The 21,823-nt window shown below is 41.8% G+C and overlaps 1 protein-coding gene across 1 annotated transcript in view; it reads right to left on the bottom strand.

Annotated features, from left to right (window-relative positions):
- Window positions 1-21,823, bottom strand: part of MXRA8 (matrix remodeling associated 8) — a 52,525-nt gene that overhangs the window by 9,114 nt on the left and 21,588 nt on the right. Inside the window, exons 2-6 of the mRNA XM_089675940.1 lie at window positions 15,760-15,783; window positions 9,003-9,308; window positions 7,839-7,940; window positions 6,882-7,391; window positions 2,322-2,480 (exon numbers count right to left, since the gene is read on the bottom strand). Of these exons, the coding sequence (XP_089532066.1) occupies window positions 2,322-2,480; window positions 6,882-7,391; window positions 7,839-7,940; window positions 9,003-9,308; window positions 15,760-15,783 (1,101 nt within the window). The remainder of the gene's footprint in view (window positions 1-2,321; window positions 2,481-6,881; window positions 7,392-7,838; window positions 7,941-9,002; window positions 9,309-15,759; window positions 15,784-21,823) is intronic.

The following is a 21,823-nucleotide window of genomic DNA, read 5'->3' as shown; positions in this document are numbered from 1 at the left end:
GTGCTATTATTTCCTGATGGTGCCCCAAATGCTGGTAGCAGTCCCAAATTTTGTCAGGCATAAAGGGAGTGAAAAATGTGGCTAAATCGGCATTGCAAAACATGCTTGGGTCAGTTAAAAAAAAGGTACATAAGCTACATGGGCACATTTGTCACACGTAGAGCAGCTCATTCAAGGACTACAGAACCGTGTTATGGCTAATAGGAGAGGGGCAGTGTTCTGTAGTGCTGTCTTGTTTCTGTTGTCCTAATACAGACATCTGTTAGTGAGTAGAGAATGAGTATGGCCATCTTAGGACTGGAAGTGTGTTACTGACTGTATTACCAGGTGAAAATAAAGGGAAAAAGACTAAAAAAGAGGAATGCAGCAACCACATCTTAGGTGGTAAACTGCAATATTTTACATTCTTGTTTTTGGGTTTAGATATACAAAAGAGATATACTGGAAGTGATTTTCAGGATGAGCGTAGCTTAAAAATATAAAAAATGCTTGTTGGGAAGAAATTTCACATCCACAACAAAATTAAAGATTGAGCTTTTGTTGAAACGTAACCAAAATTAGATTAACATTTTGATGGCTGCTTAGGAAAAATTTGTTTGGAAGGAAAATAACCCAAGCTCTGACATGGTGATCACTGGCTTTGTTGATAAACAAAGCCAACCCTAACGCTAACCCTTTGCTTATAAAGAAAGGTACATGACTTCATTATAAAAGTCAACTGATCTCAATGTTAGCACTGCCAAGGTGATCACATGACTTTGTATATAAAGAAAGATTAATGGTTAACATTACGATAAGCTTTTTTTGGACAAGAACAGGCTCAGGATAGTTGAAAGGAGGGGATCTCATTTGCCACAATTTGTGGAGCTGGAGAGACATGCAGGTATTGAAGTGGTTAAGATATACTGCTTGGTAATGGTGCACTAATTCAGCACATCATTAATATACAGGTCTGTAATGAATACTTCATTCATAAATCATCCATAATCCCCTTCCTCTGTTCTGAGGGGAAGGGAAGCGCCCAAATATAAACATTTGCGGCATTTAAATTTGTGATTTTTGTGATTGGCCATCACAGCAATTACAAGGCACAGAGCTATTATGATTGATTCAATGCATTTTGCCAGTGATCTGCGCTTTCTAATGACAGCACAATCTCATACACCGTGCACACACATGCACACAAGTAGTAAACACAGCAATGTTTTTCAACAGCACTCCAAAAATATACCCACATCTCTCCACCATTTTTTTTCCAATATGGCAATATTGAAGTGAGTAACGTAGACTCCAGGTCCCTCTCTTCACTTCAAGAGTTAATTTCTCATTTTTTTCTAGGCATAAGTAATAAACAGAAATACTTTCCTTACTCCTCACTTCCTTGGGCTATAGAATAAAGTATGAATAAAGTAAGTACCTCTATTTACTTATTTATTTATAATAATAATAATAATAATTTACTCCCCTACCTCTAGAAAAAGGAGTATTTAATCATTTTTTTTTTTTATTATTATTATTATTATAATACAGGACTTATATAGCTCCAACATTTTGAGCAAGGCTTTACAATATAAAAGGAGACAGTACAGCTACAATACAATCAAAACAAGAGGATTAAGAGGGCCCTACTCATAAGAGCTTACAATCTAATAGGGTGAGGCAAGAGGTACAAAAGGTTATAACTATGGGTGATGAGCTGATGGGAGTGATAAATGTCTATTCGGAGGTGTGATAGGCTTCCATGAAGAGATGAGTGTTCAGGGATCGCCTAAAGGCAGCCGGAATAGTGAATTGCCCCTTGTGGTGCAAAGGGGATTCACTGCAAGGAATTATTATTGTCTCTGCAATTCTGCTTTACAAAACACATTTAGCCTTCTTATTGACTTCAATGCAATTCCACAAATGGCTAAATTTCATCCAAATGTCCTGCTGAAATGTACAATGAAGCAACTCCTGATTTTGCTCATCCTATCATTATGTGCTTATCAAGCTCTAAGTGGGTGCTTACGGAGTTATTTCAAATGAGATCATTTTTTAAGTCTCTTTTTTTATTTGGTTCATGATTGGTTGACAGCCAGGCAACACAATGATCTGAATTTAAGTTTTTATTTTACATGAATACATTTCTCTTTGGGCCGGTGCTCATGTTTCTTACTTGGTAGTCCCCTAGTCTGCAGTTATGCTTTAGGTAAAATGATACAAGCATGTCATTGTATTCTATGTATTTACATGAAATTGCAGTTGACACACAGACGGTTGGCTAGCCTGGGGCTGCTTTTTCTTATGTTTGCTACGTGTCAGAGTCTGCGAGCTGCACTTACCTTTTCTGCAGTGTTTGCGGGTGATGAGAATTACAGCTGTGAGAAGGAGAAGGAAGAGTAGAAGGGTTGCCAGGATGTATCCGAGCTGCTGGAAGAAATGCAGCCTGTTTTCCGGAATTATAACATTGATCACTTTGTTTTCCCGGATGATGGTGGAATCTGTGGGGAAAATGTAACACAAAATTATTTTAAAAAAAGCAAATCCAGGCAACAAGTGAAACCAGTTAGTGAGCTTCTGAAACCATCCAGGAAACACTGCAACTGTGCAGATAGACCAACTAATCTACCTTAAAGTCCAGGAATATTTAAAAAATATAATAGAATTCAGTTTTTTTACTGAAAAAAAAAAGAATCTAAAATCCATCTAGTGCAAGCACCTAAAGTTTACATGTATTCCCCTGTACAGCAGCACTGGTAGAGGGAGTGACAAACGTGCTGACAAGGAAAATGCTAAAAGGAAAGAGCAGAGAGGCAAACCTTATCAGCCTGTTACTGCTCCTTCATTATGCAATCACAGACTGGGGGCAGTAAGAGGACCTTAACTGCAATGGAGAAACGTCCAGTCACCAGACTGGCTGTGATGGCACTGTGTCAGGACTGGATGGACAGAAATACAAATCCTTTTGCAGGTAAAATAGTTACCATATACAATATGTAATTCAGTGGTGAAAGGAGTACAGAGTGAAACACTGTAATAAGCAAATATCACTACCTATGTAGTTGTCTATAGCTGGCTATGTTTACATGTGCTGTATATCTAAAAATGGTATTGTGTTGCATAGACATAGACATGGAGGGTCTGCAGCTGCCTTGAGCCAGTCTAGTCTTAACAGGTCACTGCACATTTAAAGTAAACCATGCCCAGAGTATGCACACTAAAGTATTTATATATTCTTAAAAAAATGCTTTAAACCAAGCCTTTGTTCACCTGTTATCATAGATCCAAATCTTGTAGACTTCAGCTCCGCAACATCTTTAAGATACACCCGTTCTTAACGTCTGAAACCACTAAGCAACTTATTCACTCCCTTGTTATCTCTCGCCTTGACTATTGTAACTCCCTCCTCATTAGCCTATCTAACAGCAGGCTATCCCCTCTTCAGTCTATCATGAATGCTGCTGCCCTCATTCACCTTACTAACCGTTCCATATCTGCCTTCCCTCTCTGCCAATCCCTCCACTGGCTTCCCATTGCCCAACGAATACAATTCAAAAACATTAACAATAAAATATAAAGCCATTTATAAGTCTTCCCCAAATTACATCGCCAAACTTGTCTCCAAATATCACCCAAACCGTCCTCTCCGCCCCTCCCACGACCTCCTGCTCTCTAGCTCCCTTGTCTCCTCCTCCCATGCTCATCTCCAGGACTTCTTCAGAGCCTCCCCCATCCTCTGGAACTCTCTACCCCAATCTATCTAACTATCGCCTACTCTGCCCACTTTTAGGTGATCTCTGAAAACCTATTTCTTCAGGGAAACCTATCCCGCCTTCAGCTAATAATGGAATCTTCTATTCCTCCTATCAGTTCATCCCCCACAGTTATTACCTTTTGTACCACCAGCCCCTCCATTTTGTAGGGCAGAACCCTCCTAACCCTCTTGTATTGAACTGTATCATTGCTGTATTGTCTCCCTTTATATTGTAAAGCCCTGAGCAAACTGTTGGCGCTATATAAAACCTGTATAATCATAAAATATTAATAGGTAATGTGGAGAAATTCATCTTCAAATTTTACAGCAGAAACACTGACATCTTAGCTTATTTCTCATTACTTTCTGCTGCACCAAAATCATGGCAGGCTACAAGTCTTCTAATGTAAACACATAGCAGGTGTTTCTACACTGTTACAAACCAACTGAACTCTGACTTTAAAGTCTTAATGTGTGTGGATATTTGAGAATGTATTTCTTCACAGTACAACCAGTCAGAGAGGTCAGTGATGGCTTTTTGTTTAAAGTTCTATTAACGCTTGTTAGAAATATGTAAATGCTTTAATGTCCATAGTCTGGGCACATGGACACTTTAAGGAGAGATGGGGTAACCTCTAGGCAAGGTTGAGCTTATTTTAATCACTGCCTTGTGTAACCTAGTGTAGGTGTATCTGGAGATTAGATTAGGGAACTCGCTGTACAGAAGAGCTTTAAAACTGACGTACATTATTAAGCCCACCTGCAGAGCAAAATTTGGACATAATGCTATACAAGGCGTGTTGGAATGATTAAGTCATTTTGTTCAAGATCCTCCCCCCTTGTGTCATGTGATTATTTTAATAAGATCCAGTGCTACAGTGGTCAATTAGAGGCAGCATGTTGTCTGCATAATACCCACAGTTGCATTTAACTGTACAAATCACAAACAAGACAATAGACAGATTTTAGCCCAACATAAGTCTTGGCAGTGGTGCAGTAATCAAACATGCAAATTTGCCTGCAGAAGCTTCCTATAATTAAGACTGGTCACTGCTGTAGCAATCGTACGTACAGAGATGGACGCGGTCATCCATCTTGCTCAAGACCCTCCATCTTGTATCCCTCTCTCCTTCCAATCCCCCTCCTCAGGAATGTGGTGTGTGTATGCTGAGCTCAAAAGGCATCAGGCCCCAGCTGGAGAGCTTCATGGTTATAAATCCCAAATTAGCTGGTGCCCGGGTGTCTGTTAGCTTCTCAATCTGAGATAATCGTAAAACCAATCCTTCACTGGACTTCAAAGACATTCCAGCTAGCCGTAAAACAGACCTCACATTTAAAACCCACTTTTCCATATAATTTTATATCTTAAGGTAGGAAATAATTACATAAACATAAAGCATATATTCGGATAGCTCAGCTTAATGCGAATCGTCTGATATCTTACACCCTTAGTGGAAGTCTACAGGAGAGCAGAAAGCCATATAGTTCTAGCTGGAATAATCAAATAAGGCATGTTTGATATCTAGACATTCAGCAGACGATACTGCATATTAATCTACCCGTGGATAGAATGTTATATGTACCTAGGGAAGGTTATTGCCCTGGTATAACTTGTGAGGGATTTTGGTTCTAGCCTGAGTCCCCCGCTTACAAAACCCCTCCCCAAATGAGGCGATTGGTTCTCTGCTGTAAGGAGACACCCTGCTGAGTTCCTAGAAAAAGGCTGTTATGCTTGGAGCAGTGAGTTGAAGTTGAAGAAATCTCCCTTTTAACATCGGAACCAACCTGGGAGAATGGCACCCTTTTGCTCTGAAACGTGATTTGATTAACCCAGGACTTTTGGCAAGTACTCTACCTCTCTAAAACTTCTTTCTGTTATCTCTTTGCTGTGTTATTGCTCTCTGTATTTTTATATATATATATATATATATATATATATATATATATATTGGCTACATCATAGTCTGTAAATATTGTTATTGCACCCTTTTGACCTTTTTAGTAATAAATCCTATAATCTGAAAAGCGTTGAACAGTTTCTAAAGTTGTTTAATGCAAACTAAGAATCCCAGTCTCTGAAGAGTGCTACTGTGTGTTGTAAACCTCTATATACCTCTGCCTGCTGTGACAGTGGTATACAGACGATTATTCAAACGTACTAGTGTTATTGCTAATATTGGCGAGTTTGCTCCTTTTCTCTACAAAAAGGCGGTGGTGGCAGTGTGAAGGGTTAATTGCGTAATTAACCTGACCCAGTAACAATCGCTCTCAGGCTGCAGGTACATAGATTGTGGTCCATTAGCTGGAAAATCTTTGTGCAGGGTGCAGCTGAGCGTGGCATTGTTACGCACGTTTTAGATTGGCTAGTCCTTCGGTCACGAGTTGGTGAGAAGGGCTGGGGGTCTGATGCCACGATTGTCACAACTGCTGATCTCTGCTTATACAGGGTGACAGGTCTTGTCTCCACCCCTCCTGTAGTTTTCTTCAGGCAATAGGGGGTGGGGTGTACTGGCTCCCTCCTACAGCTCTACTTTCTGTACAAGTTCTGTGTAGCCCAGTGATGATGTCACTGCTACTTTTACAAGGTAATATCTACGTTTGCAAAGGTATTTGTTGAGCACAAAGTGAATTTAAATCCCCTGAATCATGTAATTATTTTAATAAGATCCATTGCTACAGTGGAGACAGCATGTTATCTGCATAATATCAGCAGTTGCATTTAACTGTACATATCACAAACAAGACAAAAGACAGATTTTAGCCCAACATAAGTCTTGGCACTTGGAAATGTGTGCCCTTGCATTAAGTAGAGCTGTGCAAAGTGTAAAGATGGTTTACAAAGAAGTGCACCAATAAGCAACCAATCAGATTTCACTTTAGTGGTATGCCACTGTTATATGTTTTACTTGACAGTGTCCCCCCTGCGTTGCGAGCTCTATCTTTCTCTGCCATCAAAGATGGATGGTGGTATTGTTCTTCATTTGTACTTAATAAAAATATGGAAACACAGATTTCCCTGACAACCAGGTTTAGAAACCAGCGAGGCTTTATTAACACTGGCAATAAACCAACAGCATGCTACAAAAATTCATGAGCTGATTTCAGCTGGTTGTTAAATGTTACAGCAAGCTACTTACTGATACTTTACCTTTGGCTGGAGCTGCTGAGGAGTCCTTGATTGTTTTCTTTGGTTCCTCTTCCTTGGGGGGCTCTTTGGGAGGCTCTTTAGGAGGTTCTTTAGGAGGTTCCCTGGGTGGATCGTAGATTTTTAGATGAAAGATTCTACGTTCATGAAGTCCACAGTAATGATGGTGAAGATGGCAAGAGTAGATTCCTTCATCTCCTTTTGTCAGGTCCGATATATGAAGGGAAAAGTCTCCATGGGCAAACGCTTCATCTGTGATGTTCATCTTTCTTCTGATGAATAGAGGACCATACGACCGCTGCTCCCCAGAAGCATACATGTCGATCAAGCGATCAGCTCTGTCATGTGGGATTCCTGGGGCTTGCCGATCCCAATGTACCACTTGCTGGTCTGTTTCTCGGTGGCGATCGGTCCATATATGATTCCAGTTCTCACATGGTAGTACCACGTCAGTGCCAACCAAAGCCACAATAACGACTTTTTCGCCATCCCAATACATCTTTGCTTTACGTTCTAAAAGAGTAGAAGTATTTTCCGTAATGAAATGCTAAACCCCAAATGTTGTTTCTGATTAAGAATTCTAACAACAATACCAAAAAACTCCAAACTAGCAATTTGCAATGTATATGTTTATTAAACTGAGCTAAAAGGAGATATAACATTAATTTTACACCAGGTTCCAATCTAAATCCAATACACTATACACGTGTTTACAATAGCACTGTTGTATACCTGAGTCCAGCAGTGCACAGCCATTCATGTCTATGGGAAACTGAATGCTGCACGTGGGCTGCCTAGGTGGAGGAAAGGCACTCGCATTTACATTGAATGGGCACAGAATCCTTAGAAGGTCTAATTTAAAATTAGTTGAATGTATTATTATGACATAGCTCCCCCACATACGTGTACAGTCTGGCCTTCACATTTCTAACACACTTGCTCTGTGAAGTTTATTCTCACCTGACTTGGTGGTGTTCAGCTGGACTCTGACTGTTTCATCCAGGTGACAGTAATGATGGTGGAGGTTACATGAATACAGACCCTGATCACTTGCTGATACATCTTTCCATAGGCAATGGTTCCATAAAAAATAAAAGGGCACAACCTTATCACAAAAATGTTACAACAGACTGCACTTTATGTTAATACTTCTTAAAAGGAAAAGAAAAACATTATTTGCAACGTATTATGCTGTGAATTTGGCAACCATGCTATTGGAAGGCAAAGCGAGGGGCGGGCCTACCATTTGTGCAAACTGCGCAAATACCTTTTGAGACTTAGGGACCTATTTGCACAAGATGTGGGTTGAGCGAGTGCTCCTGGTAGATACTGGCTCATTTCTAAGGACTCATTCACACCAGTGAGCCACAGCTGCTACGTGTGCTGGGAGATGCGGTCCTGAGTTGTCAATCTCCTTCTTTTTTTACAGATCCTTACTGTAATGACACTTTGTAATACAGTTCAATTCCTTGCAGCAGAGTTGCGTTCCGGTGGTTTGTGTTGCAACCTGTTGCACTAAAAATGCAGCATGCAATACTTTTCTTCTGAGCGCTTCACAGCACTCTGAACTGAAACCATAGGAAAAAAGTAAGTTTACTTTGTCTATTCATTGGGGCTGTTCTGGAAATAGCTGCCAGCCTAGCCCCCGCGCATTTGGTGTGATCGAGCCCTCAGGGGGGTGAGGAATGAGAGACATTGTTTACCTGGATGCCCCAACTGTGATCCTGGTTTGCAATATCCAATAGGATTCCCTGCTTGGCCAGCACTGATGCAGAATGCTCACCCTATTTTTCTTGACACCAGTCTGGACTGATGTCTATCTGGAGGTGTCTGTATGTATGTACAATATCTATCTATCTATCTATCTATCTATCTATCTAATCTATCGGCAATAAGTGATTGTACATGGACATTAATTAGCCCAGCCTTTGGTGACTACTTTTTTTTTTAACTGGAATCAAATTTCACATTTCTAAACAACATTTTTGACAGCCACATGGCACCAAAGTCATTTTATGTCATTCCTTTTGCAAAGATATAGTATTTTTACTATATGTTTATGGAGATAGAGTATACAGCCGTTTTAGGGTAAAAATTTCATTAACGCTGCAGAAATATAAATACCTTTTATCACCAAGGAGAAATTGCCATCTCGGAAGGCACTTGGTGACACCAGAATATGGCCTTGGTTATATCCGCTATATAAGCGTTGCTCTCCAGCTGAAAACATGTCCAGTAGCCGCTCCCCACGGTAGTACCCCTGACTGCTAATCAGGTCCCAGTGTAGAACACGCTGCCTGTCTAGAAGGTTGTCCTGTGTCCATACCATGCGATAGCTCTGACAAACCAGGAGGGCCTGAGAGCCAGTATGTGCACTGATGTTATTTACAGACACCACCACACTCTCTGGGTTCTGCTGGCTGGCGGGCACTGTGGGAAGAAATATCAAAATGTCAAAGGCTTTGTTATTTATTATTAATAATCTACAGGATTGATGTAGAGCTGACAGTATGTAGAGCACTTAACAATAACAATAAAATATACGCAGTAACTTGCAGTAACCCATACTAATCAGAAGTTGTCAAGGACTCATAAGTTGCAACATGTTTTATGTATTGCCTAGTAGGCCTGAACACTGATAAATGTAGTCTAGTATCATGCACCTGGCAAATCATCTCTCCAATTGTGCGCCAACTATGCTACTTTTGAATTGTTTAAGTGGTGCCATTTTCCTTTTTGTTAAAAAGTTAACTAGATTCTATAACTGAGAGATTCAGGCTAGATTTAAACTCCAGGAAAGGCAAATATTGTGTAAATATAAGAGCCATGTATATTGTTAATTGAATTTTGGTGTGCTTCGAGTATTTCTTCTAGATCTGTGCAGTAATACAACATGGAAATTTGCCTGCAGAAGTTTCCAATAACTAGAAAACCTACAATTTCTGGGGAAATTGTGTGAAGTGTTCTTGCCTCCACCTGTAGTCTACAACTGGAGTGGGCGGAGTAACTGAGTGGAGTGGCTTGAAAATGAGGGAGTGATGGCAGTTTATAAATCATGTCCTGATTTTTCAGCTCACACTCTAGCTTTTGTCAGCTCCCACTCTAGTTTTGAACATTCCGCCATTCATTCCTATGGGACCAATTTCACCACAAAAACGCCGATATTTCGTGAACCATTCGGCGAAACGTTCCACAAAGTAATAGCACACCAATCGGGAACAATCCGCAAGTTTCAATATATTACTGTCTATGTAGTGTAAAAACTGTGGGAGGAGTTAGGGTGGTAAATTTGGCTATAATAATAAGAATATATATGTGAGATAACAGTAAGTGATCTTGCCATGCAAGAACACTAAATTAAGACTGGTCACTGCTGCTCTCTCCTTGTGCAGGGTGTCAGGTCTTGTCTGCGCCCCCTCCTGTATTTTTCAGCAAGCAATAGGGGGTGAGGTCTACTGGCTCCCTCCTACAGCTCTGCTCTCTATACAACCTATGTGTAGCAAAGTGATGATGTCACTCCTGATTTTCCAAGGTAATATCTATGTTTGCAAAGGCATTTGGTGCGCACAAAGTGGATTTAAATCCCCTGTAGCTTTTGAGCAGTATATTTAAATGAAATAAGCAAATGTTCCTTGGCACATACATTTGAAGATATCCACATTTAAAATATCGGAACTCCTCCAAGAATTAGTCCTTTTTAAAATTTACATATAACTTATTCTTTAGCACTCTCTTCCAATTTTATATATTGCAATAAACAATACTATATCACAAGATGTTCAAAAACATGATTGAGTATGACTGAGTATAAATAGTAGAAATAATACATGGTGTAAATTCATTTTTGCAAAAAAAAAAAAATAACACTGGATAAGAAATGCTGTAACATTTTATTTAGAAATACAATTAGTTCCTATATACTTTTTGCTGTACTGCGAATGATTGGCAGTCAATCAGGCTAAGGAGATTCCAGGGGTCACTTTGTTCTGAGTACACAGAGGGCCCCAGTTATGTATTAAAAAGCCCATGAGAAACAGAAATATAAAAGACTGGATGGTACTAGAGTGGAGAACCACAAAAACTGGCAAAATAAGGTAATCAGATACTAAGGGGAATATAAACCAGGGACAATAGATATACTGTACTAAAAGAAGAAGATACAATAATGGTGAACTTGTGCTTTAAAAATCAGAGAGACGTTACAGCTAGAACTTCACATTTCAGTGTTATGGAATGTAAGACCTGCAGGTGCCAGTGGATGGATTTTCTATTATCATAACTCTGCTAAATTCCAATATAATGTCTTCATCACTGGCTGGGAGGACAGAAAACTAAATTACAGTGAGAATAAAAATAAGTGCTTCTAAATGTTTTAACATCTTGACAGTTTTAGAATTCTGTGTCCCTCAAGATCATCCTCTGAAGAAGGTCTACAAGGATCTACAAGAAGACAAAATACAACACACTAGACCAGTGTTTTTCAACCTTTTTTGTGCAAAGGCACACTTTTTTCATGAAAAAAATCACGAGGCACACCACCATTAGAAAATGTTAAAAAAATTTACCTCTGTGCCTATATTGACTATATATAAAGTAATTCTCTTGAATAGGAATCAAACACAAAGAAATTATTTTATAATTACTTTATTATGAAATAATAAAGTATTTTATAATTGGACCCGGGGGCCGGACCAAGAGTAGATGAATGATGTGTATGTGTCATCCATAGTAAGTATAGTAATATTCCCCCATAGTAAGCATAGTAATTAATCCCCCATATAGTAATTCATCCTCCATATAGTAATTCATCCCCCATAGTAATTCATCCCTCATATAGTATTTCATCCCCCCATATAGTATTTCATCCCCCCATATAGTATTTCATCCCCCCATATAGTATTTCATCCCTCATATAGTAATTCATCCCTCATATAGTATTTCATCCCTCATATAGTATTTCATCCCTCATATAGTATTTCATCCCCCATATAGTATTTCATCCCCCCATATAGTATTTCATCCCCTCATATAGTATTTCATCCCTCATATAGTATTTCATCCCCCCATATAGTATTTCATCCCTCATACAGTAATTCATCCCTCATATAGTAATTCATCCCCCATATAGTATTTCATCCCTCATATAGTATTTCATCCCCCCATATAGTATTTCATCCCTCATATAGTAATTCATCCCCCCATATAGTATTTCATCCCCCCATATAGTATTTCATCCCCCCATATAGTATTTCATCCCTCATATAGTAATTCATCCCTGATATAGTAATTCATCCCCCATATAGTATTTCATCCCCCCATATAGTATTTCATCCCTCATAAAGTAATTCATCCCTCATATAGTATTTCATCCCCCACAGTACTATTCCCCCCCCCCCCTTCTAGTAAGCCAAGTCCCCCGTGTCAATTCACTTACCTTTTGCGTTCCTCTCGCTGTCTTCCCGCGCCGTTCGGGTCTTCAGGGCGGACTGTGAGAGGAGCCTAGCTCCCCTCCCCTCACGTTCGGCACGCTGCCCCGCCTACACACATCCTGACAGCCACATCCGCAAGCCGGATTAAAAGGTCCGCGCGGACTTTTGGGGCTGCCAACCGAGAGGAGGCAGGGGAGCGGCCGACCGAGAGGAGGGAGGGGAGCAGGCGCCCGGCACACAGAAGAGCCGCATTAGACTGGGTAAAGAGCCGCATGTGGCTCGCGAGCCGCGGCTTGCCGACCACTGAATCATTAGATTCTAATGATTGGTCTATTTGTGAGCCGAAGCCACATGTTACAGATGAAATTGGAATTTTTCCCACGGCACACCAGACAATATCTCACGGCACACTAGTGTGCCGCGGCACAGTGGTTGAAAAACGCTGCACTAGACAACTGCCACTCATTTTGCCCCATGATGGTTTACAAAAAGTTAGATAAAAAGATAACTAAAAGAGTTTGAAAAGAGTGTGAAAATGTTAGAACCTCTGTCTATGTCTCCATTTGAAGAAATTTCCTCTCACTGGTTGTCTGGGTGACAGAGCCAGCAAATCAAAAGAAATATGGAGACAAAGAGAACACCAAGGATACTTTTTATATGAAATGTAAATATTTAATACATCTGTTGGGTTTTCATTATTGTTAAAGTCTTCTTGATCAGGAAACGCCTCTTCCTAATATTTTTTTTTCCTTGTGTCACTTAGACAGGAAGTGAGGGGAAATCTCTCCAAAGAGGCATTGCAAGGCTGGTACTGTGACAGGGGTTCTAGCCCTTTCTCACTCTATCTAAACTTTATAAAAGGTTTTGGCAGAAGTTGGACATTAGGACTTTCTATGCTTGTTAGGCACATCATTCAGCAGTGTTTTCTGTTATAATTTAACAGACTACCTTGACATCTCAGTGTCAAACTCTTCATGTTTCTCAGCACAGGCTCGGGAAGGCCATGGCAAAGTAGGAAATTTGGGCTAGGCCAGTTACCAACTGATGCAAATGTTTTTTCATTCAGAAAATTCACCTGCCTAGTGGGGTAAGGATGTTTTTATTTCCCTTGAAAGGCAAAGCTTGACAGTAGTGGCACTGGGGTTTTTGATTTACCTTCCTCCAGACCAAAACCTCTAGAGCAGCGTTTTTCAACCACTGTGCCGCGGCACACTAGTGTGCCGTGAGATATTGTCTGGTGTGCCGTGGGAAAAATTCCAATTTCATCTGTAACATGTGGCTTCGGCTCACAAATAGACCAATCATTAGAATCTAATGATTCAGTGGTCGGCAAGCCGCGGCTCGCGAGCCACATGCGGCTCTTTACCCAGTCTAATGCGGCTCTTCTGTGTGCCGGGCGCCTGCTCCCCTCCCTCCTCTCGGTCGGCCGCTCCCCTGCCTCCTCTCGGTTGGCAGCCCCAAAAGTCCGCGCGGACCTTTTAATCCGGCTTGCGGATGTGGCTGTCAGGATGTGTGTAGGCGGGGCAGCGTGCCGAACGTGAGGGGAGGGGAGCTAGGCTCCTCTCACAGTCCGCCCTGAAGACCCGAACGGCGCGGGAAGACAGCGAGAGGAACGCAAAAGGTAAGTGAATTGACACGGGGGACTTGGCTTACTAGAAGGGGGGGGGGGGAATAGTACTGTGGGGGATGAAATACTATATGAGGGATGAATTACTTTATGAGGGATGAAATACTATATGGGGGGATGAAATACTATATGGGGGATGAATTACTATATCAGGGATGAATTACTATATGAGGGATGAAATACTATATGGGGGGATGAAATACTATATGGGGGGATGAAATACTATATGGGGGGATGAATTACTATATGAGGGATGAAATACTATATGGGGGGATGAAATACTATATGAGGGATGAAATACTATATGGGGGATGAATTACTATATGAGGGATGAATTACTGTATGAGGGATGAAATACTATATGGGGGGATGAAATACTATATGAGGGATGAAATACTATATGAGGGGATGAAATACTATATGGGGGGATGAAATACTATATGGGGGATGAAATACTATATGAGGGATGAAATACTATATGAGGGATGAAATACTATATGAGGGATGAATTACTATATGAGGGATGAAATACTATATGGGGGGATGAAATACTATATGGGGGGATGAAATACTATATGGGGGGATGAAATACTATATGAGGGATGAATTACTATGGGGGATGAATTACTATATGGAGGATGAATTACTATATGGGGGATTAATTACTATGCTTACTATGGGGGAATATTACTATACTTACTATGGATGACACATACACATCATTCATCTACTCTTGGTCCGGCCCCCGGGTCCAATTATAAAATACTTTATTATTTCATAATAAAGTAATTATAAAATAATTTCTTTGTGTTTGATTCCTATTCAAGAGAATTACTTTATATATAGTCAATATAGGCACAGAGGTAAATTTTTTTAACATTTTCTAATGGTGGTGTGCCTCGTGATTTTTTTCATGAAAAAAGTGTGCCTTTGCACAAAAAAGGTTGAAAAACACTGCTCTAGAGCACAGGTGTCAAACTGGCGGCCCTCCAGTTGTTGCCAAACTACAAGTCCCATGAGGCATTACAAGATTGACAGTTACAAGCATGACTCCCAAAGGCAGAGGTATGATGGGACTTGTAGTTTCGCTACAGCTGGAGGGCCGCCAGTTTGACACTCCTGCTCTAGAGTTATGAACCTTGAGAGACATATGTCTTTATAAAACCAACTTTGTATCTTGTAGTAAACCTGTGCAACCATTTAATGTTTTCATATCACATGAACACCTTCAATTCATAATTTTGTTGTGCTGTGACGTTTTAATAGTTAGCTGTTTATTAACTTCTACCAGTAGGAGATCTCAGATCACTAGATTACTTACAAAGGGTTAGGGGTAGCCTACAGATTTACCTACATGAAAACAGGTACTGTTGAGGAGGTGGGCTGTGTTCCCTGTATGAATTTTAAGTTTTAATTTTGATAGGAGTGCATCTTACCAGTTTTGATTTTTCTCCAAACCTTTTGTTGCCATCATACAAACTTTTTAATAGCGGGTATATAGTTTATCGCAGCCTTTCTCAACTATTCTACCCCAGAGGACCACTTACAATAATTTCAAGGTTTTGGGGAAACCCTGCTAAAACCAATTTATTGAGGGTCATTGGGCAAAATGCCCCTTACATGGCTAGAGGAAAGAATTCCCCGCTTACAGCTAAAAGGATCTCTGGAGTCATGCAGTTCACTATGCCAAGTGGAACAGGCCCTAAGTCTATGCAGATGGGAAGTCCTTCAGCCTCAGCTTGAGAAACGCCTTGCAACCTGTATAAGAACCCTGGCTGAGAATGAATGGCTTAAGCATACAATATATACTGTAGGTGGTACCTACCTGAGTATAAATAAGCAAGTCGACCTGAAAAAAAAAAAGATAAAAAGTGTTAATTTACTGTTTGGCAGAGGTATCAAATTTGTTTCATGTTCTTTGCCGTTATGTCTTTTACAGGTCTACAAGCTTTTCATAATGATGACAAAATCGGTCCTAACAATGCCTTCATCTGCTTTTCTCCTTGGAAGGATAGTAGTGACCCTGTTCAAATATTATTCAGGATCTAAAATCATGTAAATTCTGGGGTCTGTTCAGTTTATGGCAGCCCCTGCTGCAGCTTCCCACCTTGTGACTGTCTACAAAGATACAATGTGGCACTCTGATCACTATGGGAGAGAAAAATGAAGAAATGCTTCCTCCTACCTACAGCAGACTGATGACATCAACTAAGCAAGAGCCATAGGACTGTTTTTTTTATGAGAATAGGTAGCACCTTTTGTGAAATTATATTGTTGCTGTATACTTAGACATGGCAGGAATTTATACATGAAGATTTGTAGAGTTACTGAAATTCCACATTAATTCTGAGTGGATTCTTGACTTAATCTTAATACCAAGTAATAAATGAATCATAGGGAGGTCATATTTATTTATATTCTCAACCTATTTTTACACATAAATTATGAAGTTGAAGGCACATTATTAAAGCCTATCTCTATACAGTATAGATTGTCTTCTGCTAGGTATTATAGATTTTTTATTTCTAAGGTATCAACATGTTTTTCTGGATGAGTTTATCCATATAGTTTTTGGGTTGTGAGTTTTTCTATTTTATTTAGGCCTGGTTCACACTAGTGCAACTTGAGTCACACAGAATCGAGTCACTAGCGAAATCAAATTGTTTTCATTGGTACCTGTCCTTGACAATGCGATTTTAGAAAAGGTTCCTGTACTACATTGGTGTGACTCCATTGTGATCTCAGCTCCATAGACTTCTATGTTAACTTACAGAAGTCGCACCAGCATTACATAAGCAGCGTTGCTATGTGACTTTGATGAGATCAGTGTTTTTTTCAACCCTCATCTCTCCTTCTAGGTCATCCTTGCTGCCTAAAAAGTTTAGTCCCAAGCGCATACCATTCACATCTAAGTGTAGCGGGAACATGTGTTCTCTTTATTGTTCTATCCCCATGTTCTGTCTCTTTAGGCCTCATGGTGAGAGACTGAATATATGCTGGGTGTAAAATTCTGGGAGTTTTCCCATGCCTGGGGAGATGTGTACAGTCTGACAAGTTAAAAAATAATTTCAGTCTTGGTATATTTTATCATATTTACATTGGTCCAACTGCGGCCAGTGTATCTATTCATATACGATATCTGGCTTATGTCCCTAGAAGCTGGAAAATCACTTAAGTAGCCACCACTATTATTATTATTATACAGGATTTACATAACGCCAACAGTTTGCTCAGCGCTTTACAGTATAATGGGAGACAATACAGCAACAATACAGTCCAATACAAGAGGGTTAGGAGGTCCCTGCTCCTTGGAGCTTACAATCTAAGAGTACTATTTCAGTGAAGTGTTCCCTGATTGGATGAGGTGGATAACCTGACATCACCATGTCATGTTCTCTGTAGTGAGCTGACAGCTTTGCCTCTTCTGTACTGAAAACGCAAGCAGTGTGGCCAGTCCTGCCTCAGTTCTCCCCTGCTGGACTATAGAACTTTTTCTATCTTTGCCCTCTCTGTGAAGTGAGTATCAGATACTTTATTGAGTGAAGATTTTCAAATCATTTAGTAAATCAGCCTCACTGTATGTAGGGAAAAGGCTGTTGAGAGATTCTGAGAGACATACCTATATCGATAGGCATGTAAGCATTTTAATCAGCCTGGTGATCACAGGGAGTAATAAAAACTGTTTCTTGCTATAAGAACAAGGTAAAAGAACAAATGATACTGGGGAATGCTCTAGAGGGGATGAGGGTGGTTTGGGAGTAATTTTCGGGTCATGAAGCCAGATCCATAAAGACAAAAAAGTGGCCTTGACCCCAACCTTTTTGAACACCTTTGGGATGAAGTGGAATGCTATATAGCAGGGGACCCCAAATGTTCTAAGCAAAAGGCCAGTTTATTTTCTCTCAGACTTTGCGGGGGCCTGACTGTGGCCAGTGGGAGTAAATAATGCCTCAGGCTTGGTGGTTAGTAGGAGTAAAAAAATAACATAGCACCTATAGCCAAGTAGGAGGAGGAATAGTGCCCCATCATTGGTATCAGTGGGAGGAATAGTGTCCCAGCATTGGTATCAGTGGGGAGGAATAGTGTCCCAGCATTGGTATCAGTGGGGAGGAATAGTGTCCCAGCATTGGTATCAGTGGGGAGGAATAGTGTCCCATCATTGGTATCAGTGGGAGGAATAGTGTCCCATCATTGGTATCAGTGGGGAGGAATAGTGCCCCATCATTGGTATCAGTGGGAGGAACAGTGTCCCATCATTGGTATCAGTGGGAGGAATAGTGTCCCAGCATTGGTATCAGTGGGGATGAATAGTGTCCCATCATTGGTATCAGTGGGGAGGAATATTGCCCCATCATTGGTATCAGTGGGAGGAATAGTGTCCCATCATTGGTATCACTAGGAGGAATAGTGCCCCATCATTGGAATCAGTGGGAGGAATAGTGTCCCATCATTGGTATCAGTGGGAGGAATAGTGTCCCATCATTGGTATCAGTGGGAGGAATAGTGCCAAATCATTGGTATCTGTGGGAGGAATAGTGCCCCATCATTGGTACCAGTGGGAGGAATAGTGTCCCATCATTGGTATCAGTGGGAGGAATAGTGTCCCATCATTGGTATCAGTGTGAGGTATAGTGCCCCATCATTGGTATCAGTGGGAGGAATAGTGCCCCATCATTGGTATCAGTGTGAGGTATAGTGTCACATCATTGGTTTCAATAGGGAGGAATAGTGTCCCATCATTGGTATCATTAGGGAGGAATAGTGTCCCATCATTGGTATCAGTGGGAGGAATAGTGTCCCATCATTGGTTTAATGGGAGGAATAGTGCTAAATTTTTGGTGTCAGTGGGAGGAATAGTGCTCCATTTTGTGAGTCAGTAGAAGGAATGGTGCCCCATTTTTGGTATCAGTAGAAGGAATGGTGCCGATAATTGGTGTCAGTGGAAGGAATATTGCCCTATTGTTGGTGTCAATGGGAGGAATAGTGCCCCATTTTTTGTGTCAGTAGAAGAAATAGCGCCCCATTATTGGTGCCAGTGGAAGGAATAGTGCCCCGTCGTTGGTGTCAGTGGGAGGAATAGTGCCCTATTGTTTGTGTCAGTGGAAGAAAAAGAGACCCATTGTTGGTGTCAGTGGGAGGGGAATAGTGCCCCTATATTGGTGTCAGTTTAAGTAATAGTGCTCCATCATTGATGTCTGTCATAGCTGCTTCCCCCTCTCAGGCCCCCCTGCTGTCCCTGCCGTCCCTCGTCCTTCCACTTAGGCCCCCCTGCTGTCCCTGCCTTCCCTCGTCCTTCCCCTCAGGCCCCCCCTGCTGTCCCAGAGTGGCTCTTTGAAGCCGAGCCTCAAGACGAGAGGTGCAGCCCCTCTCACCTCCTGCAGAGATGAAAGGCATCGTGGTGACAGGTTGGCGCCCCGCAAGCCCTGACATCCACAGCGCGGGCATGGGAAGTTCCTGGACAAAGGCCGCGTTCACAGAGGTGCGGCCTCTGTCCAGGGGGCGTGCCTTGTTGCCGGGCAACGAGGCACGCCAGCTCCGGCCCGCCCCGGTTGCCTAGGCGACCAGGGGGCGTCCGCCATCAGCTTAAGAAGCTGATGCCGGGCGCTCACGGGGTATCCACCTCTGTGCAGCCACTGGAGGAACCCCAGCTGCGGCGGGACCTTCGTGGCCAGACTCTGCAGAGACCCAAGCCTGACTAAGACCCCCCCTCCCAGAGCAGGGGAGGACTGCCTGCTAGCCACCAGGGATCCAGAGACCCCCAGAGCAGGGGAAGACTGCCTGCCAGCCACCAGGGATCCAGAAACCCCCAGAGCAGGGAAAGACTAACTGCAAGCCACCAGGGATCCAGGGACCCCCAGCCTAGGGGAGAGAGTGCGGGACTGCCTGCTAGCTGCCAGGGATCCAGAGACCCCCAGCCTAGGGGAGAGATTGCAAGTTGCCTGCCAGAGATCCAGAGACCCCCAGTGGGAGACCAGGCAACCTGTCAGATCCGTGAGTACATACTCTCTTCCTGCTTCACTTGAACTGTTCCTGTGCTGACCCCCCACCTCCCCCCGTTGGGTTACAATTGCTACAGAGACTCTTCCTTGGCTCTCGGTGTTGAACTTTAAGTGTGTTGGCCCATCCTTGCCACCCTTTACTGGCGTATACACCCTCCCTGCGAACTCCCCTATTCAGTGACTGTCATGTGTTTGCCTCAATAAAGCTTTGTGCGTTTGCCATCTACTCTTTGTGTTCTGTCCTGCCTACCTTCCGTCGCAGTGTCAGTGGAAGTAATAGTGCTCCATCATTGGTGTAAGTGGAAGTAATAGTGCTCCATTGGTGTAACTAGAAGGACTAAAATCCCTATGTTGGTGTCAGTGGGAGTAATAGTGCTACATCGTTGTTGTCATTGAGAGGAATTCTGCCCCACTGTTGGTGTCAATGAAAGGGATAATGCCTCATCTTTGGTGTCAGTGGGAGAAATAGCATCGCGTATCAGTGGGAGGAATAGTGCCCAAGGGCCAGATAAAGGCAAGCAACAGGGCGCAGTTTAGTGATCACTGTCATATAGCATACCCACCAAAGTCAGGCTTGTAACCTTGGTGCTTCATATGGTAAACTTGCACTTATTTGAAATGTTACTAAAGCCAGGACCCTGCATTCACTATATCTGGTCACCCACAGTACACAGAACATGGAAATGCAATTATTTTAGTAAATATAAACTGCTAAATACCATTTCTCATCAGCAGTATATAGCAGGCATATGACTTCTATCAGTGTCTGGCTGAACACTGGTTAAAGCTCATAGGAGGAATTTAAATTCTCCTCTGATTGTTCTATAAGGCTGCATGACCTCTGACCCTCTGGACTGTGCTGATTGGCCCTGTGCCGATTACATGCATCCTCCCAAAGAAAAAAAAGAAGAAGGAAAGAGTCTCCAGCAATACACACCAAACTGAGCATGTCTCCTTGGGCTCTGTCCTATCAGCAAATGGATTGGTGATTGTGGAAGAAGGGGAAGACAGGATCAAACAGTCTTTTTACACAATGCAGAGGATTAACCTCTTAGGTTCCACGGTGAGTATAACAAGCATGCTTTACTGCATATACAGACTGATTTTACAGTTGTGGGTTTAGTAACACTTTAACTTTTTTTCCATCTCAAAGCTGTGGCTGGATTCCAGGGAAATGTTTGGATTTGGTCACAATATTGTGGAAAATCAGAGGGAGAAATGTATAAGATATGTTGCTTCTCTATAGCAGCTGCTCTGTAATTATGATTTCATTGGCTTTATCTGCAGAATGCTTACAGTGCTGTATTACAAACCCTGAGAACACCAACGTATAATAACACAGCGGTAACTTGGTATTAGAGCTATTCAGTGTGGGTACCACACAGCTAAAATAATGTGCACGGCTCTGGAAAGGACAGAAAGAGAAGAATTACAATCACATCAAATTCTATGTACAAACAAAATCCTTTTATCCTATTTCAGATTAATATGATTTTATACCAGGGTATAACCAGGGTTGTGGGGAAGAGGCCCTTGTCCCTATCAACATGGGAACAAGGTGCTTTGGGGGAGGAGAGCCCCCCAAAGCAACCCCCATGTTGAGGACATGTGGCCTGGTATGGTTTGGGGGGGGCGCTTGCTTGACCCCCCCCCTTTCCTGATCTGTCAGGCTGCATGCTCAGATAACGGTCTGGTATAAATTTTGGGGGGGACCCCCAAGCCATTTAAAAAAAAATGTTGGTGTGAGGGTTCCCCTCAAAATCCATACCAGACCCAAAAGCAATGCCGAAAATTCTTTTCACATTCAACTGTCAGCTGACAGCTGAAACCTTAAAGAATGTTTCACTACTAAAATACCGCATGACTTAATAATATAACTCATATGGTATT

This window comes from Staurois parvus, unplaced genomic scaffold (genome assembly GCF_062004578.1).
Source record: "Staurois parvus isolate SC_StPar_1 unplaced genomic scaffold, SC_StPar_1.0 ptg000160l, whole genome shotgun sequence".
In the NCBI taxonomy this organism is placed as follows: Eukaryota; Metazoa; Chordata; class Amphibia; order Anura; family Ranidae; genus Staurois; species Staurois parvus.
Note: the sequence above shows the minus strand (reverse complement) of the source record. Positions and strands in the feature narration are given on the sequence as shown.